The following is a 20,858-nucleotide window of genomic DNA, read 5'->3' on the forward strand; positions in this document are numbered from 1 at the left end:
AACAACAACAACAACAACAACAACAACAAGACTGGGCAACAATTTTTTACTTTTTGAATGTTGGCTAGATTTCTACAACTGATTTAGAGTATTTTTGCACTGCTGAATCAGGAAATGGCATCTGTTTTCTCTCCATCAGGTCAGGTTTACTGTAAACTGAATGGTGGGCATTGATAAAGGTAAGTACACGTAAATTGCATGTTGCTTCACCATTTTTCAACTTCAGGGCTTGAACTTCCATTTCTTGGAACTCCTGGAATGCTCAGCAGCAGGGAGGTCTCTCTTCAGAGTCCAACAGTAGTCAGCCATCATGACTGCGTCCCAGCGACCCTGATACCTGGTCTCCATCTCTTTCATGTCCTGATGGAATCTCTCCCCCTGCTCGTCACTCATTGAACCCAGGTTCTCAGGAAACCGGTCCATATGTGAAAATAGGTAGTGCATCTTGATGCTCATGTTGCAGCCCAGGTTTCTGAAAGCAGTCAGCATGTTGTTGACAAGTTCTGCGTAGTTTCTGGCTTTATTGTTGCCAAGAAAGTTCTTCACTACCAGAACAAATGCCTTCCACGCTTCCAGTTCCACTTCGTTCGTTGAGTTTCCGAACTCTGGATCTCTGATGAGCTGATGGATCTGAGGACCGTCAAAGATGCCAGCTTTCAACTTCTCCATGGTCAATCCTGGAAAGCCTGGGCACAAGTAAGTGAAGCAGTCACCATCCTTGTCCAGAGCCTTGGTGAACTGCTTGATTAAGCTGAGCTTGATGTGCAGCGGTGGGAAGAGTATTCTGTCTCTGTCTACCAGAGGGTCGTTGATAACGTTCCTTTCTTTGCAAGGCACCAATTCCTCCTGCACAGGCCAGTCCTTCTTCGTGTAATGCTGAGCACGGTCCCTACTATCCCACATGCACAGAAAACATGGGTACTTGATGAAGCCAGACTGTTGTCCCAACAAAAAGTTCACCATCTTCAGGTCAACACAAATAAACCACTTATGCTGATCATAACCAATTTTCTCCAGCACATACTTCACCGCTTCATAGTTCTCCTTCAGTGTAGTTGAGTGAGACAGGGGTATAGAGGCAAACTGGTTGCCGTTGTGTAAGCAGAACACATTTCAGTGATCGCTTGCTGCTGTCAGTGAACAGTCTCCAATCTTTGGGTTCATACTGTGGCACTCCAAGCTTGAGCAGAAGCTGCGCAATATCTGCACAGTACACCAAGTCCTTCTCTTCCGAGAAAAAACGGAGGTACTCTTGATGCCTGTTGCGGAAGAAGCTGATGCGAGCACTGTCAGAGAGGAGGTTTTTTCCCCTTCAATCTGGATGCCAACAGTTTGGCAGAGTCCTTTGACAAGCTGAGGTCGCGAACTAGATCTTCAACTTCTTTTGGGAAAATGGATGTGGAGCATCATCTTCAAGAACCACTTCTTCTTCTTCATGTCCTTCAACACTGGAGGCATCTTCGTCACTAATGTCAGGAAGTTCTCCGAAGATAGGCACTGGAATTTCATCACAATGAGCTACAGGACGACGTGCTGATTGAAGATCAGGATTAACTTAGTTTTGATCCCCCAACTTTATGCTTTGCCGCACCAATTTATGGAAGATTTCGAGGTTTTATGACTTCAAACTGATCCCTTTTCGACATAATCACCCAGAACTATCGGACCTGAATACTTCTTGTCATTAAAATAATCATTTCCAATCCAAACAATTATTCGACATGGCATTTTACCCCCACCAACTTCTTCTAAAACGCTCCACACAAGCGTACATGTGATCAAAAACATAAAAAAGACATGTGGCCGTAGCTCAAAAACTTGACCTGATTGAGCAAAACCAATGTGATTTTTGGATTCATCGCATCAGATTCATCCTAAATCAACTGAAAAAATGCAGACAACCAATTTGTTGTTGACCAGTGTAATTTATTATTTATACCCCGCCCATCTAGCTGGGTTTCCCCAGCCACTCTGGGCGGCTTCCAAAAAAACACTAAAATGCAATAACCTATTAAACATTAAAAGCTTCCCTAAACAGGTCTGCCTTCAGATGTCTTCTAAAAGTTTGGTAGTTATTTTTCTCTTTGACATCTGGTGGGAGGGCGTTCCACAGGGCGGGTGCCACTACCGAGAAGGCCCTCTGCCTGGTTCCCTGTAACTTGGCTTCTCGCAGCGAGGGAACCACCAGAAGGCCCTTGGAGCTGGACCTCAGTGTCTGGGCAGAATGATGAGGGTGGAGACGCTGCTTCAGGTATACTGGACCGAGGCCATTTAGGGCTTTAAAGGTCAACATTTTGAATTGTGCTTGGAAATGTGGATGGCAGTGGATGTTCCCCAGAAGGAAATGTAGCCCACAGTCTGGGGAAAAAATCTGCACCCGTTCTCTAATCTAGGGTGTGACAGAATAGTAAGAGCTGCAGGTAAAGTGGAAGGAGAGAGAGAGATCTATGTTATCAATGAAACTTTGGTTCCTGTGTTTATTTCTACCTTGGCCTGTGGCCATCAATGATGGAAATCATTCTGCTACAATGCGTCCTGTGAAATCAAAGGCTACTCCATGTACAACATTCAAGGGCCTTTTGCAGGAATGTGTGTGTGTGGGGGGGGGTCATTTAAAAATATTTTCTGAGCCCCTCCAGCATCTCTCTCTCTCTCTCTCTTTTCAATGAAAGGGTGCAGGTAGCATACTTGACACATATAAACAAACAAAAAAACATCTCCTAGGGGCCCAACTCCTAGGGGCCCGAGGTCCCTTTGACACCCTCCTAAAATACATAACGGGCCGGTCTCCATGCGAATTAAGGGACATTGCCATTCAAATGGTGAGTGCGTGACACAGATTGTGATTGATTATGCGGGGCAGGGCTTACCTGGGTCCCCCGTCCCCCCAATATTTTATATTGGCATCTCCGGTGCTTGGAACGTTACAAAACAAGGCAGTCTGGGAACTGACAGGTCCCTGCCCCGAGTAGCATACATACGCAGTCTTAAAAACTGAGAACCTACTGGGGAAACGTGAGGACGCGACGGACGCCTCCAAGCCGGTTTCTGCGAGCTTTTCACCCCAACAGATCCGTGACGGCACCGCCCAGTCTGCTTGAGCCCTGTGATATTTCTCTCCGTGCAGACGAGATTGGTTGCAGGAAGTCGTGCGTCTTCATAACACCAACACACACAATCCGCGCCCAAAAATAAATAGCGGTGTGGTTTTTGCGATTTTTTTTTTTAAATCCATTCTCTGCACACAGCGCCTCCATCTCTTGCAAGGAGGAGACACAGCCCCGATGCACAGGATTTGGGAGTGGAGGAGGAAGAAGAAGGTGGCTGCTGTGTTGTGGGGTGTGCATTTTTTGGAGGGGTTAGGGGGAGGCGTTGAGCTCGTGTCTCTTTAAGCGGGAGCGCGCAGGGAGCCGAGCCCGGCTGCTGGAGCCGGCCATGGGGTTGAGGATGGAGCTGCCCGGAACTGCGAGGCTCCTCGCCGTCTCCTTCCACCTCCTCCTGCTGCTCCTGCTCCAGGCGCCCCAGACCTGCTGGGGCAAGTACGTGAAAGGGAACATCAGCACCAAGGAGGTGAGTGCGCATCTGGGGAGATTTGGGGTGGGAGCGGGAAGAAGGAGGTGCTCTGCCTTCTATCGGCGCTTGCAGAACCGAGCCGGGCCGCCCCACTCGGGGGCCCACGCGGCGCAGGCCTCCCGGGGCTCCCTTGCGCCCATCCCCGCTTCCTTCCTCCCCAAAGCCCCTGCGGGCTCGCTTCTGATGCGCTTGCTGCGGTAGCGCTGGCGGGGCATTGCTGCGCGCTCTCAAATGTGACCTCTCTCCCCCACCCCAGCACTGGAGCCTTCTACCGTCAAAAAAAAAGACCCCCCCCCCATTCATTTAGGAAATTTGCAATGGCCTTTTTCCCCCTGGGGGAGCCCAAGAGGGATCAGATAATGCCCCCCCTCCAACCCCCCACCCCCAGAAGATTTATTTGGATTCTCCCCCATGATGGGCTTTGGACGGGGCGAGATGGTTGCTAAGGCAGCTCCCTCTTCTGCCCTGACGCCTTGGAGAAGCCGCTGGATAGGGAGGTTATTCCAGGATGTAGCTGGAATTTGGGATGGTGGGTTATTTTGGGGGGGGGGGGCGTTCCAGATGCCTTCCTTCACACACCGCCCCCATGACAAACCGGGGCTTTGTTCTCTACCAAGAAAGGCCAGCCTGCTTGCTTTTTTTTTTAAGTGTTTGGATCCATTTCACGGTGCTGTAACTTTTGCACCCTGGAGCTTCCTCCGCCAGGCCTGCCTCATAGGGTGCAGGCTCAAGGCCATGCAATAGGTCACTTGTCGTTTAGCACACGGTCAGCAGCCTTGGCTGTTTGGAATGGAGCAGATAGAAGCGAGGTGGGTGGCTGTTTCTATCGCCCGTTCAATGCATACATAGATGTGGAATAAAAAAACCAGGAGCAGGCCTGGTGTGTCAATAACTAGGGGAGCTAGTTACTCTGGAAGAACTAATCTGATATCAGTGGGGGGGGGGGGTCTTGGCTCAGTGGCGGATCAGTTGCTTTGCATGTAGGAGGTTCAGTCCTCGACATTTCCATCTAGGGATGGGAACAGCCACTGTCTGAAGCCCTACAGAGCTGCTGCCAGATCAGTAGCCTTCAACCTTTTCAGACCCAAAACCCACTTTTAACCGAAATGTGCTTTTGGCGTCCCACTGCTTACTCTTTTACCAGACATTTGGTGGGGGTGGGGTTAGGGGAGGGGTAGTACCCCTGGTAGGGACACAGGTGGCGCTGTGGGTTAAACCACAGAGCCTAGGACTTGCTGATCAGAAGGTCAGCAGTTCGAATCCCCGCCACGGGGTGAGCTCCCGCTGCTTGGTTCCTGCTCCTGCCAACCTAGCAGTTCGAACGCACGTCAAAGTGCAAGTAGATAAATAGGTACCGCTCCAGTGGGAAGGTAAATGGCGTTTTCGTGCGCTGCTCTGGTTCACCAGAAACGGCTTCGTCATGCTGGCCACATAACCCAGAAGCTGTACGCCGGCTCCCTCGGCCAGTAAAGCGAGATGAGTGCCGCAACCCCAGAGTTGGCCACGACTGGACCTAATGGTCAGGGGTCCCTTTACCTTTACCTTTAGTACCCCTGGGGACACGTCATGCTCCTTCTGGGGTACTTTGTCCACCTTTGGTCCTCACCCTGCAATGGGCTCTCACCTGTGGCTCCTGGAAGCTGTCAGTGTGTGACAGCGGCTACACCCCAGGAACGGCTTTGACTGGCTGGCTAAACCAGGTGAGGGTAGCTGATGGGTCTCAAACCCTCAGTGAGTTAGGGACTTGCCCTGCAGGAGAAGACAGGTTCTGTTGGATTGAGTGGAGGAAGCCAAAACAGGTCCAGTGGTCAAGAAAGCAGTTTCTTGCTATAGAGGGAAGTGAGGGGCAAATGGAGAAGGAAAACTCAGATCTTAAACCTCTGTTGGCTTGTGGAATATCTTCGGGAGAAGAAAAAGCTAAGGAGTAAACCCTACTCATACATTTGTATGGTGGTAGTGCTCCTGTTGCAATTCACCTTGGATCAGGCCATGACCCATGGATGTGTCCCAAACTACCAGTTGAAGACCAGTGAGCTAGATGGACCAGTGCCCTGGCTCACTATAGAGTGGCTTCCTAAGCTTTTGCTGTTTTGCCTCTTTGCTGTGTGGGAGAGGATGACTATGGGTCCTTCCAGGCTGTCACTGTTTTGGGGTGGGATTCACATCTCATACCAACAAATTCACACCGCAAAATTGTAGTTGATAGGGAGGTCTTGTGCAACAAAAACCTCATTTCCCAACAGATCTGTTGTTGTGGTTTTTTTGGTTTTGCAGTAAGGAAAGTGAAAGGAGAATGCCCTGGAAAGTGTGGGATAACACTTGCTTTGATGCAACATCGTCTAACCTCCCAGCAGACACATCACAATGAATACTCATGGAATACCCAAAATCCTCCAATCTCCTTGCAAACGAAACAGGCTAAATGTGAAATAAGCATGTTGTCTGTAAGTGCCTTATGCCACTGAAACAACTTTTAGAGGGGTAGCTGTGGAGTCCTCTAGACTTCCCTTTGCATTGCTCTTTCTAGGCACAGATCTGGACTTTAAAGCTCTCTGCCTGAGTGTCCCTCTATTTGATTTTTTGTCGCTGAAGTATGCTACAGGATCCTGCCCTTGCTGGAAACCCTCAGAGATGAGGCAGATTGCTCGCCTCTTCTGCCCTTTGGCGGGTGACTGTGCCCTTGGGGTGGCGACGAGATCGCACCGGCCTATCTATTTTAAATGTATTCTGAATGTTCTTATGTGATGCCAATAAAGGTTACTTGACTTTCTGCAGGAAAGCCCGTGGTTTACCACTGAATCGGAGCAAACAGAAACCCACAGAAAACCCAGTTGCCATTTGCTCTGATTTGGCGGTAAAACACCCTGAGGAAAGCGCTGTGACAAAAAATTAAAATAGACTTTCAGACATGGAGCTTTAAAGCTCGGACCTGTGACACCAAAGGAAGTCTGGAGGATGAGCCCTTGGTCTCTTGCACACACAAAAAACCCAACAAAGAGTCTCATGTCCCCTTAAAAGACTAGCATACTAACATGATCCAGAGTCTGCAATATCGGACGCAGAAAGCGTTATCTTAAGTTGGCGGGTTTGTGTGTATAATATACTTTCCATGTAGATGAACACACACAGGAAGAAGGGAAATGGGACTGAATCATCTTCTGTGACAGTATTGTATAAAACCAAGATCTCACCCTAACACATCAGTGTGGCTCAGTGGTAGAGCATGCAGGAGGTCTCTGTTTCATGCCTGGCAGGTATCTCCAGGTATGGCTGGTAGGGTCCCATTCCAAATCCTGGAGAGCAGCTGCCAGTCAGTGTAGACAGTACTAAGCCAGATGGACTATTTGGTCTGATTCAGTATAAGGCAGTTCCCTAGGGCTGCCGTCCGTCCTGATTTCCCAGGACATGTCCTGCAATCCGCCTCTGAAAATGGTGTCCTGGATTACTTTTCGGGAATTGGGCAAATGTTCTGGAAAACCAGCAATGGGTTAAATCGTGCCGAAAATGCCTTAAAAAGCTCCAAAACGTAAAAAAAAAAATATTGTAGTTTTTACTGCAACTTTTGGGTTTTTCTGTAAAAAGCTCAACAATTTGGGGAGTTTCCTTAAAAAACAACAACTTTCAGGGTGTCCTGGTTTTTACTTTTTGAAATATGGCAACCCTACAGTTCCCTATGTTATAAACCACAATAAATATTCTTTCTATGTATTTACAGTCAGCAATGCAGCATAACTGCTGTTGTAAACGATCGCTTTACTTGCTCTATAGCTATATACAACATTGCCACAGACTATATATACTTTTTGCGCTTCGTTGTCGTTTGGCCTCATTTTACTCCCTCTGCCCTTCCAATCTCTCTGTATACTGCATGCCAGCTCAATAAACCTTACTACGCAATAAATTTGCCTGCATTGGAGGTACCACCACATATTTTTTCTTAGGCCATAGAAAGGGTAGATGGGTGTACTAGGGGCAGTTAGCATTGGGATCGCGGTATCTCCTTTATGACTGGAGAGTCTGGGAGCAAGGAATGAGCCAGTGATTTAGGGTGCAATTGCCAAATACCCTGGGTTATTTGATCCAAAGCGCATATTTGAGTTTTTAATGTCAGCTAATTGACCCACTTTAGCCCATCTGCTAATAAATTGGGTAAAGGACAGTTAAATCCTGTAATTGGGTATTTTGCAGTAGAATGAAGAGCCTAATCCACTTTACATGTGACGGTCACACTGTACATTTAAAGCATATTTAAAGTACATGGTGCCGTCCCCACAAAGAATTCTGGGAACTGTAGTTTGCCCCTCACAGAGCCACACTTAGCAAACTGCAATTCTTTGGATGAAGGCCTTGTCCTTTAAATGTATGCAAAAGCGCAGAACGAGGGACAGTATTTATTCCTGGTTAATTAATCTGATGTTAAAGCACAGAAATGTAAGGGCATAAGAGTTGTGTTGCATCAGACTAAGGACCTAACACATCTTTCCACAGGTGTGACGTGAACACAATAATCCTGCCTGGTTGTTGTTTTCTGATACTGGAGATAGCATATGGCCACTGTGACTCGTAGTAGCCAATGATGGCAGGAATTTTCTATTTTTGCATGTTTGGCCACCAGAATAACCAGCACCTCTTTTTGTGATACAACCACTATTAACACATTGCAACAATCGCTTTTTCAGAGCCACCCCCAAAGAATCCTGGGTCCTGTAGTTTGAAAATATCTGGGAGTTGTAGTTCTGTGAGGAGTGGGGGACAACTTGCATTTTAAATGTGTGCTGAATATGCTTTAAATCAGGCATAGGCAAACTCAGCCTTCCTGATGTTTTGGGACTACAACTCCCATCATCCCTAGCTAACAGGACCCGTGTTCAGGGATGATGGGAACTGTAGTCTCAAAACACCTGGAGGGCCGAGTTTGCCTATGCCTGATTTAAATCTATGGGGCAGATGTGCCTTCCGTAAATGAAATATGCTTTAAAAACGAGGATTAGCTCAGTCGGCAGAGAGTAAGGCTCTTAATCTCAGGGTCATGGGTTCGAGTTCCGCGTTGGGCAAAACATTCCCGCACTGAAGGCCCTTGTGGTCTCTATCAACTTTACAGTATGATTCTATGAATCTGTCCTATTCCCCAGCCCACACCTAACAGACCACTCTGAAGCTGCATGTACAAGAGGTTGGTTAGGTAAAGGTAAAGGAACCACTGACCATTAGGTCCAGTCATGGCCGACTCTGGGGTTGCGGCGCTCATCTTGCTTTATTGCCCGAGGGAGCCGGCGTACAGCTTCTGTTTTTTTTTAATAAATTTTTTATTGGTTTTTCCACACATAATACAAAACAATACAACACAATACATAGACATACAAACATATAAACACGTATACTTTCTTAACCTTTCTTTTCTTGAACCTTCTTTCAGCGACTTCCCCATACCTCCCCTTTCTGCATCCCTGTTATCAATCTTTTCAGCATCCCCTAATTTCAATACACCACTTTCTTTAGATCTTATTTCTCATATCCAATTGTTAATCGCTGCAATTCTATTTTGCATCACCCAAAACATTTTAGCATTCATTAATTTTACAACAGTTCTTGAGATAGATTTTAAACTTCTTCCAGTCTTCTTCCACCGTCTCTTTCCCTTGGTCTCGGATTCTGCCGGTCATCTCCGCCAGTCCCATATAGTCTATTACCTTGGTCTGCCATTCTTCCAGTGTGGGTAGTTCTTGTGTCTTCCAATACTTTGCTAACAGTACTCTTGCTGCTGTTGTAGCGTACATAAAAAACGTCTTATCTTTCCTTGACACCAATTGGCCTACCATGCCGGCGTACAGCTTCTGGGTCATGTGGCCAGCATGACTAAGCCGCTTCTGGCGAACCAGAGCAGTGCACGGAAACGCCATTTACCTTCCCGCTGGAGTGGTACCTATTTATCTACTTGCACTTTGACGTGCTTTCAGACTGCTAGGTTGGCAGGAGCAGGGACTGAGCAACGGGAGCTCACCCCGTGGTGGGGATTCGAGCCACCGACCTTCTGATTGGCAAGCCCTAGGCGCCCACAGCGCCACCCGCGTCCCAGGAGGTTGGTTAACCTAGGTTAAAAAATACCAGCCCCAAGGGGCACTAGTCACCACTGATAACCACTACACCCCTGCAGGGTGGCTGCTGTCACCCCCCAGAGTCTCCTTAACTGCCTGATGCGACTACTCAAGAGTCGGCCAGCCAATCTCTGCTTGCCTCTGGCATCCCTCTGGGTGTTTGGGAAGAGTGGGTCCTGAGGCAGCAGGCAAGGCCACGGGGACATCAGTTAAGATGGAGATGCAGTCACTAATGCCCTCCAAATCCTGGAGCTGGCATTGCAGAAGGGATCTGCCAGAGGCTGGGGCAGGGAGAAGGAAAACTGACCACTTGACCACACACAGAGGACAAAAGGGCTCTAGGTTTGGAGCACAGAAATGGGAGCCCTGGAGAAGAGAGAGCTTCAGAAAAGGATTTGAAGCATAGGAATTGTCCTGGATGTGGTGTTGGGTCGCATTTGCACCACATATTTAAAGTCCTTCACTACAATGCCACGTCAAACAGTAATGGCTTCCCTCCCAAAGACTTATGGGAGCTGCAGTTGTTAGAAGATACCTCGCCTCAGGAGCTACAGTTCCCACTGTGGTTTAACAATCAATTCTCCTTCATAGGTAACTCTGGGAACTGTAGCTCTCTGACGGGAGTAGTGGTCTCCAGATGACTCTCAGTGCCTTTAACAAACTACAGCTCCCAGAATTCTTTGGGGGAAAGCCATGGCTGTTTAAAGTGGTACCGTAGTACTTTAAGCGTTTGGTGTGAATGCAGACCGTTGACCCATTTAGTTTGGTACCTCCTGATGATAAACAGCAGCAGGTTTTCAGAAAGGGGGGGCATTCCCAACCCTACCTGAAGAAGCCAGGATTCGAACCTGGCAAAGCAGGTGCTTCACCTGAGCTTTGCCCCTTCTCACAACTTTAACACAGCACCTGTTCATTGCTGCTTGTTTGCAGGATGCAGCCGCTGAGGCAGCAGGCCTCACCAAAAAACAGTATTTTTTGAGGCAATGCACCCCCAGGGGTTTATTGGGGGGGGGTGTTTCAGAGAGACCCGCGGCAGGCAGATAAAGCTCAGGAGGCTGCTTGAAATCCAGGGAGGGGTGTGTGCAATCTGACCCCCCCCCCTCTTTTTTTGGATCCTTCCCCGTGCCTTTGCCCCAGTTCTCGGATTTTGCTTGTTTCCTCTGCCTTCTTCAGCCTCGGGTACGGTTTCCGTGGAAACCTTGAGCATGGGTTGTTGCCATGGGAACGCGAAGGGGATTTTAAGGGGAAGGAGGTAGGCCCGAGAGTCGGACAGAGGAGAAAGAGGGAGGAGGAAAGAGGCTTGTTTCCTTAGATATCCATTTCCCCAGGGAGATTTTATATACCTCCACCTGATATTATATACATACATTTCTAGATCTGGCAGATATGGTCTAGCTTACAATATCCTTCCCTGCCTGTTCTCCAAATCCTTCGATCTGCCTCTCTTGCCTTCTCCCCTGACCCGAATTATTTCAGCCCCTCCTCTTGAGACTTTTGTCTGTCTCAGCTGTGTCTATCAGTGGCTGTTGTCTAGTGGCAGCGGGGATGGCATTGACCCAGGAAACTGCGGTGGTACGGTGACTTGACACCGTCTGTGGTGTCAGGTGCCTGAGAAGCAACCGCACGGTATTTCACTGCGCTGTTTCAGCCGTGTAGAGGGAAGGGGAAAGGAGGTGGATGCAATTCCTGGAAGAACGGGGGTTCCCGATGGTCGGATCGCGGACACAAACCCCTTCCGTATCGGCATTGAACTGGAATAAACGGGGTTATTCCTGCCGCATTCAACGTCGTGCATTTAAAGTGCTATGATGGCACTTTAAACAGCCGTGGCTACCCCTGCAAAGAATTACAGGACCTGTCATCTGTTAAAAGTGCCAAGCGTCCCCCTTGTTCCCGTCACAGAGCTACAATTCCAGAGTGGTTTAACAATCAAATCCCTCTGGGAACTGTAGCTCTGTGAGGGGAATAGAGGCCTCCAAGCAACTCTCTGCACCCTTAGCAAACTACAGCTCCCAGAATTCTTTGGGGGAAGAAGCCACGACTGTTCAAAGCAGTTTCATAGGGTGGCATGAATGTAGTTTCTCTGGCATTTGCAATCAGCAAATTTGTGCCAGAAGGGAACTGAGAGAATGCTGTCAAGGGGGATAGGATCTGACCTTTTTTAGTACCCTTTGCTCCATTTGATTAGTGTGGACTGTCACGTAGCTGCCTTTTGGAGGATGCTCTGGGCAATCGGAGCTTACGGTTTATGACCCAGGTATCTAATTTGCTGCGCCTCTTTGTTACTCCCTAAGGAAGGTCACTTCTGACTTTGAAGTTTTTGCCCTGAAGTCAATAAAGAGCTGGGCTCAAAAAGCAAAAAGTATCCATGGAAGCTGACAAACAGGACATCAGATCACCAATATCAGTCAGCCCTCAGGCATCTCCTACCTGTCTACCTTCCTACTTGCAAGTAGTCAGGCGCCCCCTAATGCTGACCTCCCTGCCCTCCGCCCTATGAACACCAACGGGCACCAGCCACCACTAAATAATAATAATAATAATAATAATAATAATAATAAATTTTATTTATACCCCGCCCTCCCCAGCCAGGGCCGGGCTCAGGGCGGCTAGCAACCAATAATAAAAACAAGTTGATTGGAATACAACTTAAAAAACAAGGTTAAATACAACATTAAAACATTAAAATGCAGCCTCATCACAGGAGGAGAAAGGAAAAAAGAAAGAGGGGAAGGGAAGCAAATTGACTCCAAGCCAAAGGCCAGGCGGAACAACTCTGTCTTACAGGCCCTGCGGAAAGAAATCAGATCCTGCAGGGCCCTGGTCTCATGAGGCAGAGCTGGGGCCAGAGTTGAAAAGGCCCTGGCTCTGGTTGAAGCTAATCTAACTTCCTTACGGCCCGGGACCTCTAGGGTGTTGCTATTTATGGACCTTAAGGTCCTCCGTGGGGCATACCAGCAGAGGCGGTCCTGTAGGTATGAGGGTCCTAGGCCACAGGTCATGTGCAAATAGGAGGCATGGGAATGGGGGCGAAAATGAATAATAAAATAATAGAACTACATAGCTGGAAGGGATCATGAGGGTCATCTCGTCCAGCCCCCTGTAATGCAGAAATCTTGCCCACAGCCATCCCTGGGTGGGCTCGAACCGCCAACCTTCTGGTTAGCAGCCAGACGCACTGACCCATTACACCACTAAGCAGGGGCATGAAAGTGTTTGCAGAATAGGAAGAGATGGTGGCTCCAAGGTATTTGCGGAAGGTGAAAAAGGTGATTCGTAGTTGCCGTGTATGGGAGGGGTGAGGTGTAGGAGGTTATCATGGGGGGGGGCGTTGTGTACAAGGGGAGGGGGTAATCATCATAATCATTTATTTATTTATTTATTTATTTATTTATTTATTTATACCCCGCCCATCCGGCTGGGTTTCCCCAGCCACTCTGGATGATTGCCAACAGATTAATAACAGAATAAAACATCACCCATTAAAAACTTCCCTAAACATGGTCTCGGCGGCCACTCCCAGTCACCAGTCTAGCTGCTGCATTCTGGATTAGTTGTACATAAAGGAGGGAGAGGCATGGACATGGTGGTGAAGGTGAGAACAAGGGTACAAAGCAGGGCTGCAGAATAGAAAAGTGGTTTCAGGACTGGGATTGGGAAGGTGAAAAGAGCTTAGGAGTTGCACAGGGTGGAAGCTCTAGGGGCTTAATGGTGCAATGGTCAGGTTTGGGGGACCGGAGCACTTAGGGTTATAGCCCTGTTTGTGTTTGCGTGTGTATTCCCATCACACTTCTCATTCTCTCTGGTCAGGATTTTAAGCAGAGGTTGGACGGCCATCTGCCATGGATGCTTTAGCTGAGATTCCTGCATTGCAGTGGCCTGGACATAGATGGCCCTTGGGTTCCTTCTGGCTCTACCATTCTAGGAATCTATAAGCAGAGTCTGTGTTTCATAACCTGTAAGAAAGGGCTGCAGGGAGGTAGACCATAGCTTCAGTATTTAAATCGGGGTGGGGAACCTGCAGTCCTGAGTCTGATTTTGTGTGATCCAAAACATCAACTGGCTCTCTGGACATTGTAGGGCCATTCTTCTCCTCCAGACCACCGCCTCTGAGAATCTCTTCCTCTTTGGCACTGTGTGTGTGCATGAGAGAGAGAGAAAGAGTGAGAGTGAGAGAGAGAGAGAGAGAGATAAAGAGAATAGACCCAAAGAACTATGCAATCCTGCAAACTCCACCCTCTTTTGGCTCTGGTACCACCTACCACCAGATCCAGCCCCCCTTCTCCTCCCACTTGTGGTTACACCCCCTAATAGACTTTTTCTGTGTGTCAATGGCCCTCCATCGGAAAATGTTCTCAAGTTTTGCGTAAAAACCTTTGAGTCGAGTGACTCACTTCCCGGGAAACCATGACAACACTGTTAACAAATGTGGAGTGGCACATAATCTGCACTGAGAGTGCATCTTGAGACTCAAGTAGCCAACACTTTTGGATCCTGTTCCCAGATCTGGAAGAGGTCCAATGGTTGGAGAGGTCGGGCCTTTCAATATGCACTGTAAGGGAGCATATCTGCTTCGTAGATGAAAAGGAAAGTTGGTTCTAGGAGTCTGTACACATCTCTGCCAAGACCATATCTATACTAAAAACCTACAAAAATTCTGTGCTAAAACTGGTAAACAGGAGATCGACACCTGTAGGTTCCCCCAAAGAATCAAAGTATTATATTAGCTGAGGAAATCAAGCCTTATGAGGAATGGTTGAAGGAGTTGGTTAAGAGGAGACTGAGAGGAGATATGATAGCCATCTTCAAATATCTAAGGTGTTGTCCTTTTGGAAGGTGGCGCAAGCTTGTTTTCTCCTGCTCTGGAGGCTAGGACCCAAACCAATGGCTTCAAGTTAAAAGAAAGGAGATTCTGGCTAAACATCAGGAAGAACTTTCTGACGGTAAGAGCTGTTTGACAGTAGAACAGTCCTCCACTGGAGGTTGTGGACTCTCCTTCCTTGGAGGTTTCTAAGCAAAGGTTGGATGGCCATCTGTCATGGATGCTTTAGCTGGGATTTCTGCATATTGCAGGGGGTTGGACTAGATGATTTTTGGGGTGCCTTCAAACTCTACAATTCTATGATATGAGCCTATGATATTGAGACTTCTTTACAAGAAAACCTATGTCGACCTCACTTCTTCCACCCAGAACCTGCGGTCTGGGGTCACAGGACCCATTAATGTTTGTGCAGCAAGATCCTGGTCTCCTAAAATGGAGCCCAAGTGGTGAAATAGCCCCCTGCCCTTGATTAAAAAAAGATTCTGCTGCTTTCAGAACCAATTCCTGAAGCAGGCCACTTCACCAGGCCACAGGACAGGGTCTGCCCTGCGCCCCCCTTCATTTAGGGGTCTACACACCTAGCAACAAGCCGTTGGTACAGAGTGGCCTGCCCTCTCTAGCTGGTGCACTGCGCTCTATTAAATTAATGACTATGACGTTAACCGCCTAATAGATTTCATTTTATGGGGATTGTTTGGGATGTTATTTATCCTTCCTACAGCCAAGCCGTAAAAATTTTTATGGTAACTGGTTGGAGCCGTGTTTGGGCTGCTGACACTTGAATAATTTTCAGGCTGGGTTGGGCTTACGCTAATCTCTCCTGAAATATAATGTTCTAATCGTATTTGGATACTTTCCACAGCGCACTTCCATTGGGTTGGGTTTGCAAAGGGCTGGGAGAAGACCCTCATGCAAGAAGACCCTAAAGATTTCAAGAGGAACATGGAAGCTGCTATATACAATTTCAGACCATCATACTCACCAACTGTCCCAGAAAACCCAGACATCCCATTTCACCCTGTGAGAGTACAGTGGCCATTTTGGGCGCCTTGCTCTTGCGTGATTTCTGGTCGAGATCTCACTCCGAAAAAAAGTGTCCCCCCCCCCCCCCCGAATATGCAATCTTGTGCGGGTCATGTGACTTGTGCAGGATTTCAGACACAGAAGGTGGTGTCCTGGGTTTGGATTTAGGAGTCTTCTAAAAACTGTTTTATTCTGGCAGGACTTTCAAATGTGAGATTCTTTGCCAAGCAGCTCTTACTGATGGGTTTAATAATAATAATAATAATAATAATAATAATAATAATAATAAATTTTATTTATACCCTGCCCTCCCCAACCAAGACTGGACTCAGGGCGACTAACACCAGGTAAAAAAAATTGATTAAAATACAACTTAAAAACAAGATTAAGTACAACATTAAAATCAGCCTCATTTCAGTAGGAACTCAAATCAAAAACTTTTTTTTGATGTGTTCATGGTGATATTGTATGTTTAGTCTGTATACCACCTTGGGATATATTATATATGAAAGTGAGGTTCATAAATATATTAAACAAAAAAACAAAATGGCGGAGCTGGTATGATAAGAAATAACACATACACATACTCCTTCTTCCCAGGACTGGGTCTTCTTGACTCGATTCTGCTTCCTTTCTGACTATGGGCGCCTGGACTTCAGGTTCCGCTACCCAGAGGTAATATTTTTATCTTTCAATCATATTCCTTTTTTTGGTTTTTTAGCCACCTCTTTTACCATCTCAAAAAATTTGGTGCCTGCATAAAACTTTTTTAAGGCAAGCCTCCCCAACTTCATATATATTGACATGCTCTAATCTTCTTTTTTGTTTGCTACTTAATTTTCCAAATTATTTTTAATGGCATTGAACTGCTTTTATTGACATATTTTGTCAAATAAGCAAAATAATTAAAAAGCCTAACCTTTTTCATATATGGTGGGAAACAGCCCTCCAGGTGTGGATGGACTCCAACTCCCATCATCCCACAGCCAGCATGGCCTGTGCTCAGGGTGATGGGATGTGGAGTCTGGCCCCATCTGGAGGACCACAGGTCCACCATCCCTGTCGTTGTACACAATGTGTTTGTCGTGTTGGGCCTATGTTGCTATTGCTATCCTTACAGCCGTCCTTCTGCTTCCCTTTAAAGGCCAAATGCTGCGAGAATATCCTTCTTTATTTTGATGATCCTTCCCAGTGGCCCGCCGTCTACAAGAAGGGAAACAAGGTCAGTTTGGATGGGTCATTCATCTGCAGTTAGACTTCCCTTCAAGAGGTGAATATGTCCCAGTGGGTTAGCTTCTTCTCTGCAGGTTATGCAAAGTCGCCACCGAGGCGGAGGGAGAGAAATTCGATTCAGGTCTCTTTGGAAGCCGAATCTTATCAAAGCCACACTTTTCAAAGCTATATGTGAACCAAAACACATCTGTCCTTGGAAATTCGCATTTATCAAAATTTTGCTTAGCAACGTTTACAAAGAATGCATCTATGAGGGGAAAGTTTGCATAAGGGTGGATATATTCGTGGGGGAAAAACAAAACAAGAAGGCATTGTATATGGGGAAATTGCTTGCAGAAACGTGTCCATTAGCTAAAACTGCATTTTAAAAAATGTGTTTATTAGGAGAAATCTGTAGTAAAACGCTGGTGAACCAATGTCCTTAGTGATGTGGAACTCCTGCTTCCATCACCCCAGCCAGCATAGTCAGTTTTTGGGGTGATGGGAGTTGTAGTCCAGCAATAGACTAACACTTGTTTTACACCCGTTATGCTGTCATAGCTTCTCCCAGAGGATCGGGGGAACTGTCCTTTGGTGACTGGACTGAGAATTGTCTGCTAGAGTTCCCCTGTTGCTTCCCCTCACAGAGCAGCAGTCCCAGGTGTCATGAGTCTTGTGGAGATGTTGTGGGGAGGGTTTTTGGAGGATGAGGAGGAATGGAAGGAGCTTTTGAGAACTGGAAGGTCCTAGGGGGGTTAGGAGATGAGAACTTGGGACCCCGAGTAGAGTCTGACCTGGGTGAGGGTCCCAGTGAATTCCACTCATTCTTCTCTGACCGATAATGAACTTAGGGGATGGAAGGGCACTGTGATGGCCATTAAACCCAGTTTAAGTTCATTGTCCATAAATCTTCCTATTTGGATCTCAGCTCACGTGTGATATTGCTTCAATCCCATACACATTAGTTGAGAGGAAGTCCCGTTTAAATCAGTAAGACTTGCTTGCTTCTGAATAAGAATTGGGTTGTGTGTTGGCTTAGGGAAGCTGATTTCTCTTCAACGTGGCACCTCCCAACCCCCCAAACCCCCATCCGCCTCTGCAGTATTGTGACCCAAAGTGCCCCTGACATTAGGAAAAAATTGCAGAAGCATATAATGGCCATATATCAAGCCTTACCCCCTGTCCCAGAAGAAGAACATGATTATGCCAGATTAGTTCATGAGAGATTCCCCTGGAAAAGACCGTTGTCTATACTGGAGTTCAACATGAGGGTCAAGCTGAAGAAACAAATGTTTGAATTGTTTCTAAGCTTGAAAGGGGGGAATGTGGCAAGGCCACCTGAGAAAGGCATACGGGTACACCATTATGCCTTATGAGTTCTTTTCATAGTGCCTAATTACTAAGGCTAAAAGTGCCTAAATTCTAAAAATCAAATACTGTCTCTCTTTCTCTCTTCCTTGCTGCTATGTTTGCAGAAAACAGAAATATATTTAGCTGCGCTCGCAATCTGTAAGGAACATATTCCTCCTGCTCATAGTCACCCTGACCTGACAAAGGAGGATGTCTGAGGTTAGGTATTTTCCACATTGTGCACATGGCCAATAGTACAGGGATAAGAATGATGACCTACTTTGCAGGGTTGTTGTACGGATTACCCAGGTAATTTATGTAAAGCGATTTGAGCTCTCGGAAAGCTCTGCATGAAAAAGCGCAAGGTATTATGGTACGCAGGTTGGTGGAATGACAGAATAATCCTCTCTTTTCTATAGCCAGCAGTTTCTTCTGCTCAGCAGTCCCTTAGTAACAGAAGCTGCTCTTCAATTGGAACGGGTCATAATTTTTGAGGTTTCTCTTCCAAGGTGGTTTAAGTCAGAACGGGCCGGGGTGAGCACTTGCAATTTCTTCAGCGCAGAGGGAAGCTGGAGAGGGGGAACCATTATTAGGTGCTACGAAGCTGCAGCACATTTGCATATTTCAGCTGTACATAATTGACATAATTTCCATGATGACAGTGGGTGTCAGGGAGCAGCTGGGTGCTTTTCTTGTGCGATGTAATTTGCGCGCTTTCTGGTGTGAGATTAGATGTGGCAGTTTCCGGAGATATGAGCATCGGCTATCAGCGGAGGCTCGTTAAGGCTTGGCAATGAGAAGTGTTTGCTCACAAAACCTTCCTGCTGCCAGAGGAGCCACACTAAGGCCTGGTTCTGCACGTGTGCAAGGAAAGACACTGGGAGGAGGTGGGGTTGGGTGGTTGCTAGAGGAGACAACGGATTGCTCTCCAATCCTCGTCTGTCACTGTCTTCTTCTTTGGCAATCCCTCGTAGCTGAGTATGATTGTCTTCCATAAACACGGTTTTAACAATGAGTCCGTAAGTGACTGTGGAGTTCAATTCTGTGCCCTTCCACAGTAGGGACATTGGTTTCCAGGTGGGAGTTGATAACGGTGTGGAATTGCCAAGTGTGCCTTCCTCTTAGCACGTTTCTCCCTTGCGTCCTGCGTTCGAGTGTCTTCAAAGCCCATGACGCCTTTGGTCAAGGTTGTTCTCCAACTGGAGCGCTCACAGGCCAGTGTTTCCCAGTTGTCGGTGTTTATACTACTTTGTTTTAGATTTGCCTTGAGACACTCTTTAAACCTCTTTTGTTGACCACCAGCATTATGCTTTCCATTTTTAAGTTCGGAATAGAGTAGTTGCTTTATTGTGTGTTCCTATCCCATTCTCTGAGCAATGACGGCCGACAGGGATTCCTGTGCGGACCCAGGTTTCCTTTCCTTAGAAGGTTAGTGGAGATGCTGCTGTCTTTAGGACATGTTTTATTTACACATGTGGGCACAGGATGGAGGGGCTCACGGCATCAACACTCCCCCAGATCTTGCTTCTCCATTAGATTTCCAGAGAAGCCCCAAAGTCCAGCTGAGGCTCAGCACAGATCCCAGCCTCCAACTTTCAGCTCACAAACACAACATATGGCCCTGTCTTGGCCTACTGTTTCTGAAATATACTCGGAGTCGAGAGTGGATTTCATGCTCTTTATTCAGCTCATATAGTGAGGAGGAATGGAAGTTCCCCCGAAATGTCTGCTTTTATACATTATTTACACAATGGGCCCCATGCGATTGGCTAATTCTGGGATTCACCTGTAGGCCAATCAGGTTGCAGATTCACTTCCACCTGGAGTTGGATTGGGTGGCTCCTGCAGACCAATCAGACTGCTGCATTCTGGATCCTATTGTTCTAGGACCAATCAGACTGCTGCAATTAGGATCCTATTGAACTCAGTACATAACAGTTTTTCTTCTTACCTATCAAGTGAGGGAGGTGGGAGAAGGCCCGTCCATTTGTTTCTATGGCAACAGAGCTCACCCATTGAAAATGCAGCTTGCTCTTTTGAGATGCAGGTGCTGAGCAGCTAAGGTCGTTTACCTTGACGAAGGGAATAGTTTCTCTGTTCATCCAGGTTCCGTCTTAGGCTTCCCAGCCTCACAGATTTGGGAGGGGCCCCGGGTTTCATCCAGACTGACCTTCCCCAGCTCCTATCTTGAGGCCAGGAGCATAGTGTGGTGATTTGGCTGGAGAAGGGGAAGTATAGGATAGAAGAAGGATTATTTGTATTTCGACCCCACCTTTTTCTCCAAGAAGCTTAAGGTAGTGTACATGGTTCTCTCCCCTCCTCACTGAATCGTCACCATCATCATTTTATTTGTATCCTGCCTTTCCATGGTTAAAACCATGCTCAAGTCGGCTTACAATATGAAAAGATTTGCATAATTACATATATAGCAAAGCAGTCATAAAAATAAATAAAACACGTTAAAAACTACATAACCAAACGGAACAATTTCCACATAAAAATAAAGATACAAAAAGTTAGTACCAGTAAAACAACAGCAAAAACTTCCAATGAAACTTCTCCCAAAATACCTTGCTGAATCCCCACACAGCAACCCTGTGAGGTAGGTTAGGCTGAGAGAAGACAGTGACTGGCCCAAGGTTACCCAACCAGCTTCATGGCTGAGTGGAGATTTGAACCCTGCTCTCCCAGGTCCCTAGTCCCACACTCTAACCATTACACCACACTGGCTGGCTTATCTAGTTATTCCCCGACTTCCTGCTGAGAATGACTAGAGTGGCATA

At 47.0% G+C, this 20,858-nt stretch overlaps 1 protein-coding gene across 1 annotated transcript in view; it reads left to right on the forward strand.

The window, feature by feature from the left end:
- Positions 1-3,088: 3,088 nt before the first annotated feature.
- TMEM145 (transmembrane protein 145) overlaps positions 3,089-20,858 on the forward strand; it is a 35,627-nt gene continuing 17,857 nt past the window's right edge. The window contains exons 1-3 of the mRNA XM_083627397.1: positions 3,089-3,570; positions 16,114-16,188; positions 16,658-16,735. Of these exons, the coding sequence (XP_083483523.1) occupies positions 3,436-3,570; positions 16,114-16,188; positions 16,658-16,735 (288 nt within the window). The 5' untranslated portion in view covers positions 3,089-3,435. The remainder of the gene's footprint in view (positions 3,571-16,113; positions 16,189-16,657; positions 16,736-20,858) is intronic.

The sequence above is a fragment of the Podarcis filfolensis genome (assembly GCF_964270895.1).
Source record: "Podarcis filfolensis genome assembly, chromosome: 8".
Taxonomy (NCBI): domain Eukaryota; kingdom Metazoa; phylum Chordata; class Lepidosauria; order Squamata; family Lacertidae; genus Podarcis; species Podarcis filfolensis.